General features: G+C 36.8%; 1 protein-coding gene across 1 annotated transcript in view; it reads left to right on the forward strand.

Moving 5' to 3' along the window:
• Nucleotides 1–7,515, forward strand: part of SMOC2 (SPARC related modular calcium binding 2) — a 120,000-nt gene extending 112,485 nt beyond the window's left edge. The window contains exons 10-13 of the mRNA XM_010005415.1: nucleotides 521–623; nucleotides 1,512–1,759; nucleotides 4,323–4,366; nucleotides 7,109–7,515. Of these exons, the coding sequence (XP_010003717.1) occupies nucleotides 521–623; nucleotides 1,512–1,759; nucleotides 4,323–4,366; nucleotides 7,109–7,132 (419 nt within the window). The 3' untranslated portion in view covers nucleotides 7,133–7,515. The remainder of the gene's footprint in view (nucleotides 1–520; nucleotides 624–1,511; nucleotides 1,760–4,322; nucleotides 4,367–7,108) is intronic.
• The last annotated feature ends 312 nt before the right edge of the window (nucleotides 7,516–7,827 follow it).

Genomic DNA, 7,827 nt, shown 5'->3' on the forward strand with positions numbered 1-7,827 from the left:
CCAAGGCAAAAATGAAACAAGCAAGGACTTGAATGCCGTTTTACAGAGAGGGAAGCCAATGCACTGAGAGAATGTGTGTTGAGAAAGCCAATGGTATTTGAGAGGAGCAAAAGAGGAAATCTGAAAGAATTGTTGTGCTACAGGCTTCTAGTCTGTGTTTCAAACAGTCTCTGTCATGCACAAAATTCTGTTGTGTCAAAACTGTTCTTTTCAAAATGTGAGACCCATGGTTAACTATCCTAAAGAAGGAAGAAAAATGTAAAGAGTGGCCCCCAAGGTATGCAAACCAGATTCCCACTTGCTCGAGTTTAAAGGGATGTTTTTTCTGTTCCTGCTCTATGTTACAGATATGTACCTGAATGTAGATAAAACCTTGTATTTGAGTTATGCTATGAACTTGTCCCCAGATTTTTGGAATTTGTGTAGAGAGAGTAATATCTATATCTAAGTTTGAAGTGTTATTGGGATTTAAATGTTGGAAAAAGAGCAAACAAGGAAAGAAAAAAATCTGGTTTTCTAGGTTGTCCTGGTGCCAAGAAGAATGAGTTCCTGACTAGTGTTTTGGATGCATTGTCCACAGATATGGTGCATGCGGTCTCTGATCCATCATTGTCTTCCAGCCGGTGGGTTTCATATCCTTTTCATGTGTCTTTAAAAGGATTCTGGCAATGGTGAATAAATGGTTGAGGGCTTTGAGAAGCAATTATTCTCCTGCCTTCAGAAAGGGTAAATTTCCAAGAACCTGTCTGGAAGAGTTTACTTCAAAGTTACTACTGTAGACTATGTCCACTAAACAGAGGAGCACATGATAGCTGAATTCTCAGCAGCAGCACAGCTTAGCATTTAACTGTAGCTTCTGGTGCAACTGTGTCTCAGTATTTGTTGTCCTCTCAGGCTTCTCTTCAGTGTATGCTACCTTCCTGATTCATATTTTGCTTAGCTGCTTGTAAAACAAACCAATGCTATCAACAGTCACAGGTTGAATTACGTATGTGTGTTGTCAGACTCTGCGTGTCTGCAGGTCAGGTGCTTACCATATGAAGAGGAGGTGACATTTATTGTTATACTTTACCCTATAATTCAATGCATTTAAGTGTTTTATCTCTAAAAGCATCCATCATGGGTTGTAATTGGAGCCTATGTATTTGGCTATGCTGACTGCTGACCTACTTCAGTTGGTTATATTACACATTTTGATGTGTCTGCCATCTATGAAACCGTCTTTTTCTCTTTTATTCCTCTCTTCACTTTTCTATCTTTCAGGAAATGAAAGGGGAAAGCATCTTTTTATGAGTATGATGCTGACCTCGACACAATTTCAGAGTTAACTAAAAGCAGATTCAAGCACTTAGTGTAAAATTTAGGATACAGTTGACCAAAGTGGAAAAAGAAGGATTCGTTACAGGTTTATATAATGAAGTGTCTGCCAGTGATTTAACTACTCTGAAATAAAGGTATAAACTGATGTTTATGTACCAGAATGAAGACTAAACTATCATTTTCTGTTTCAGGGTTTCAGAGCCTGATCCAAATCATACTCTGGAAGAGAGAGTAGTCCATTGGTATTTCAAACAGCTTGATAAAAATTCCAGTGGTGACATTGGCAAGAAAGAAATAAAGCCATTTAAGAGATTCCTAAGAAAGAAATCAAAGCCCAAAAAATGTGTGAAGAAGTTTGTGGAATACTGTGATGTGAACAATGATAAGTCCTTATCGGTTCAAGAATTAATGGGCTGCTTGGGAGTAACAAAAGAAGAAGGTAAAGCAGAAACAAGGAAGCACCATAGTAAGAACCTTTTCTACTTTATTCACTAGATTTTTCAAATCTGATGAAGTCTGATTCTTGCATATGCCAGAAGTATACAAAATAAAAGAATACACCTGTCTGTAGCTAATGCAACTATTGCTTAGGGTAGATGGCAAGAAAGCTGCTTCTGCATAGGCAAATCATCACTTTCCTCCAACAGAATTGAAAACTTCCCTTTGATTCTGACCATTGAATGTATTACAGTAGGAAACCTAAGAGGATACGATAACATTAACAGTCATCAAAAAAGCCAATTTAATGTTATTACAGTACTATGTCCTGAATGAGGGGAAGTACCACACCTGTGCTTTCTGGATTTCTGCTGGGAAGGAAGCACATTGTTGAGCTTTCTAATGACTTCTCATTTCTCAAATGTGGTTTAGAGATACAGTAAGGAATGTGGTCATCTGCCAAACAGGTGGAACAACTGCTGGTAGACAGCCACCTTACCTTGCTGCCAAACTGGTAGAAGGGGAACAGCTAACTACAGTGTGTAATAGTCCCTGCAGAGTGCAATCACACCATTCCTGAAAGTGAAGAAGAATTTATTTATTTATTTATTTATTTAATTTTAAAACAACAATAGTAGTAAGAAGATGTAGGACATGAATATAGGCAAATTGTTTTGTTTGTCGGGGATCTCAGAATGATTGAGGTGGAAAACTGTATACAAAGGTGGATGACTTTTGTTATCTTCATGCTATACAAGTGGAAATTAAAATGTAACACTTCTTTCATTTACACTATTTGGTAGACAACTGTCCTAAAGTGTAGACCATTAGGGTCATTCCATATGCTGACATTCAGACACTTCCGTCCTGACATAGCTGTCACTCCTTTGTCTTGTTGATGAAAACTGGTTCTGAAGTCGTTGTTCCAGGACATAAAGGAAAGCTATAGTAAGATTAAAAACAAAACCCAGTTTTTCCTTTGCCCTTTTCAGTGGGGAAAAAAAAAAAAAAAAAAATGGCAATTGTTTTTCATGGCTACATCTACACAAACTTCAGAGCACCAGCCCAAGCTGAGACTTGCCTCATGTTTGGACACCAGACTCTGCCTGACATTCAGACACTTCCGTCCTGACATAGCTGTCACTCCTTTGTCTTGTTGATGAAAACTGGTTCTGAAGTCGTTGTTCCAGGACATAAAGGAAAGCTATAGTAAGATTAAAAACAAAACCCAGTTTTTCCTTTGCCCTTTTCAGTGGGGAAAAAAAAAAAAAAAAAAAAAAGAAAAGAAAAGAAAAGCAGGATTCTCTTGCTTCATATAAGCTGCCTGTTTCAGAAAATAAAATTGGAAGAGGAATGAAGTTATATGAAGATCATACACAGATTTAGCTAAAGAAAAAAATTATGTTCACTGTAACTGGAGATTTTTAAGAGATCTCCCCCCCTCAGAAAAATGTAGCTAATAATGAGAACATTAATTCTTGGAAGGGAAAAATATCTCAACACTTTCTCATTGAAAAGCTAATAGCATCCAGGTAAAAAAAATTCTAAACCAAATCACTTGGTTGCTTTACTAGAAATACATGCTTTTAAAGACGAAACAATAAAAATTGCTTTTGTTGGAAAATGAGCATTCTGTTTTGTTTCTTCTGCTTGGTAATTACAGTCCTTTCTGATCATCCTTTCCCTTGCATGAAAGAAATCAGTGGTCACTCCATTAAAGCTGGAGTTACATTTCTAGGAATAGGTGAGACCCCATCAGCTGAGATGTGAAAGCTGGGATAAGGAGGCTGCTCTCTGTGGTTCTCTGAGAGTCCCAGGTGTCTGTGAGAACAATTTGAAGAAATGTAAGAGCCAGAGAGATGCAAAACATACTTTCGTAGGGAATTATATTTTCTGCAGTATTTTTCAAGGTCCAGTCTCACTTCCCTTTTTCCCAGTGCAGCTTTAACTGACTAACAAACAGACATGGAAAATCAAGAGGGTTAGTTCCTTTCCAACATCGCAAGCCTGCTTGTGAAGTTGAATGGGCCAGCAGATTTATGTAGCTGGGTTTCTTTTTCCCTCATTTAGAGCAGTGTCTTGGACCTCACCACTAAAAAACTTAAAAACCAGCAATAACCTTGTTTTATAGATTAAAGCTGAACAATGTATTTGACTGGTAGAGCTGTTAGTGTGCAATGTATTTAAGCAAAGTGAATGCTTTCCAGACAGTCTGCTTGTCAGTGTTTCTTTCACAAGGATAATAGCCTAAATTTACTATTAAACTGTAATATGTTTGAAATGCACAACTCTAACTAGTTGCAATCTATCCTAAGAAAATATCAGATATTAACTGGCAAGAAATGCTGTCATTCAGCTTCCAAACAACATGATAGAAGCAAGACCTGCAGTGAGGAAAGAAAAGAATGAACATTTCAATGGAAGATCTGAAATATATTATCTCATTTATTGAAAGCTGTGCCTTACCCTGCCCTGTCCAATGACTGATTGAGGGCTTCAGTTTTTGGGGATGCTACATATAATTTGCAAACCATATTCATAATGTTTTCTCTTCCCTCCCTTAGCATCCCCTAAAACCAACACTGAGAGCACTTCATCCAACAGGCAGGTGAGTACAAAGGAGAACAAGATCTCCATTCCTGTCTTGTTCAGCTGAATTTCTTGGGATTTCAGCAATTATCCTTGCAGCTGCAAAATACATTCATCTGCCGTTCTTCAGACTTGCCAGGAAATTATAGACCAGCATCCTGATTAACAAATTTTTACTGAAGTTCTGTCTAAGCAAAGCAGAATTAGTCAACTGCAGGTGCAGAGTAAATGTGCATAAATGCAAAATGGACTATGCCTGCATGTGGATGTTCCTAGCAAAGTGTAATTGGCATCTAGGTTAGTGATAATTAGATGAGTGTACTTGAGCCCTTATATAAGTCTTCTGCATTTCCAAATGTTGGCATTCCCATGCACTTTTAAATGTGCACTGCTTTATCTTCATTTTCTTTTTGTTTTAACTGACTTCAGTTAGCTTTCCTGTGAGTCATACTGTGGACTCAAACTTTGATTAAACTACTCTTTGTGAAAAAAACCCATGGAATTCCCGTGCCCTCTGAAAATCTATAGATTTTACAAAGCCCACTGAATTATTGTATGGTGGTTTTAAAAAGCTTTTAAAATCTTTGTGTAGAGAATAGAGCTGTCACTTTCCAATGCCTTTGCTGGCTCAGCAAAATTATGCTGGAGAACTAGGATTTGCATCAGTCTGCTGAAGTTTGTTACAACTAAAATTGGTTAGGTCTGCAGAATGATTGTAGCAAATAAAATGTCAAGTGCCCTGACAGCATAATCCATTATGTATTTTCACATCAATTTTCTGCAGAGACTTGACTTTGTTTTTCTTAGTATGTCATTCTTGGCATTTTGTCTACTCATGGCATTCAGAGCTACAAAAGGCACAAAACAAGAATTTTTAGATCAAGGGAAGGTACACATTAGAAAGGAGAGATTCAAGTGGAAGATTAGAAAAGGGCTTTTCATTTGTACCTGTCTATTTTCTTAATCATTAATCCTAAGGATTCACTTTTCTGGACAACACGGTCACAACTTCCTGACATTTTTGCATGGTTCAAGAAGAACATGTGAGTCTGCCAGTTATTTGACTGGTCTGGTAAAATAATGCTCTTCATATCATTCTTGTCCCACTTCTGTATTAGTTAGAGGAATTGTATTATTATTTACCACAAAAGCATCAGTAAATGATTAATAGTTTTGGTTTTTTTACATACTTTTGTAAGCATAAGAACAGCTCAGGTAACATGGCAGGGAAAATAGCAATTTAGCTAAAAATATTTAAAAAAACTCATGTTTGTGGTTAATGTCTTCCCACCTATCAGAAAACTATGTTAATATGTTAAAAACTGAACCCAGGATGAACCTTCTAACAATCTAAGATAAATCTTCCTCTTATTGCTAGTCTGTTACTCGCTTTATTTCTGATTTGTTTGATGTTCAGTTCACGCTTCTTAAGGCACCTTAACACTGGCTCTGGGCTCTACAAGAGACCTCCTACATGCCTTTGATGGAATTAAAAATATTCTCACAGCTAGAGGGATGTGATAAGTTTCTGTTTGTTTAAACAAATGTTTGTGGTCTTAACTTTTCAAGTTCCTCTCACAAATCACTTATGCTTTAGGCTAGGCAGCCTGAAAACAATTATCCTGTCGGAACTCAAAAAAAACATTCAAAGGGGTTATTTTAATTATATAATGGCAATTACTGGCACACGTGCATTACACTTGAAGCATGACAAGCCCTCTCCCCCTTCTTGTAATCTGATCCTGACTTGCAGAATCTGTAATAAAAGTGTCTTAGAGCATCTATGTATTTTAATTTCGTCCAATATTTTTGCTGACTCAGCAGAATTACTTTAATAGCTGTTGCTGACAAACGATAGCCTTAAATTAAGGCTGTCTCAGCAAACCATCTGGTGGCAGTTTCATACTTGAACAATACAAGACTGCAAATGCAGAAGGTGGCTTTCATCACAAAAGCTTTCACTTGAAAGGAAGTTATTGAAATGCAACTGGGCTTGGTAGGAGCTGCTCAAAGGAAAAAAACAAAAACATCTTAGATGGAGTAATCAGATTTGCACCACTCCAGAAATGGGCACACAAGAGCTCATTTTCTACTAGTTTAATGTGGCAGTTCAGTTATATATATGTTTATGTGTGTATAGGCATATATTCCTGAATATTTATTTTTATGTGTGTGCAAATCTGTGCACATAGAAGCTTAGTGAAAGAAAGCAGATATAGATACCTATACTAATATGCTGACTGAGTCTCAGCCATGGTTGCTCTAAAAGAGGTCAAATACTTGATGGATCTGACAGAACTGGGGTAGCAGCTGGGTGTATTTCACTTGCGCAGCTCCACCTTGTCCAACAAAGATACCCATACATGCACACACACTGTCAATAAGACCCAGAGGGTCTTTTGCTGCCTAGCAAAAAGTTTACAAGGAAACTATAGATTGTTCATAAGCCTTTGGCCAGCAGCCCATTCCCTATACATCACATGCCATAGAAAGGTATATTGCACCAGGGACTTGCCCAAGCAGTTCCTAAAACTGTGTTTGACAGGTATAGATCTGAAGAGGCCATAGGTAAGAAATAATAAAGATGTTGCTCATACTCTTATTTCTATATGATAAGAAGGACTACCAAGCAGAGATTTTTTTATTCCCCATATCAATTTTTGCTGAATTCTTGCATGTGGGGACTGCTGAAAAATAAAGATTTACACTTGCTTACTTGAAAACATCATTGCTAATGCATATTTTTCCAATTTTCTTTCAGCAAGTTTCTAAGAAGCAAGGCTGAACAACTTACTGATCCAAGGCAGATCTCTTTGACATGTGGGAGATTTCCTCACCAAAAGGCAATAAAAACAACTGTAGTATTTGCACTTTGTACTTAAAAATGTAAATTCACTTTGTAGAAATGAAATATTTAAGCAGACTTTTTTTTTTTTTTTTAATCTGTGAAAATGTAATGGCTAGTTTTGAAAAATTATCACATACAATGTATGTGTATTCTGTTGTCTGAAATATGTAAAACGTGTTGGAGATGTAAAAGTTTGCATTTAAACCAGTTTTTTAAAAAATAGCTTTTTGGCAAAGAGTAGCACAGAAACCTGATTCTATGTATTTTGGTTTCAATAGTATACCTTGTTTTTCTTAATCAGTACTGTCATTTAAGTAGAGTTATGCTGAAAAGTCTACTGTATTCTCAGTTTAATCCAAGCAGTGTTGGATGCTTCAGGTTTGCAGGACCAAGGGAAGTGTGTAAATTGATGTTTACTTGGTTTTGCAGTTTTTAGCTAAACAGATTTTTCATCGGTGGCAATATTTTATTTCATTTTGGTTGTATTGTTGTTATTATTATGCTTTCCAAAGAATATGCAATGAGAGTACAACCACTACTGGATTCAAAACAGTTACTCTACAGTTGGGATACTTGTAGAAAAATGTATCCTTTCATCTACTTTTGAGGCACCTTCCATTATAATTTCTGCC

Source organism: Chaetura pelagica, unplaced genomic scaffold (genome assembly GCF_000747805.2).
Source record: "Chaetura pelagica isolate M959 unplaced genomic scaffold, ChaPel_1.0 scaffold551, whole genome shotgun sequence".
NCBI classification, from domain to species: Eukaryota; Metazoa; Chordata; class Aves; order Apodiformes; family Apodidae; genus Chaetura; species Chaetura pelagica.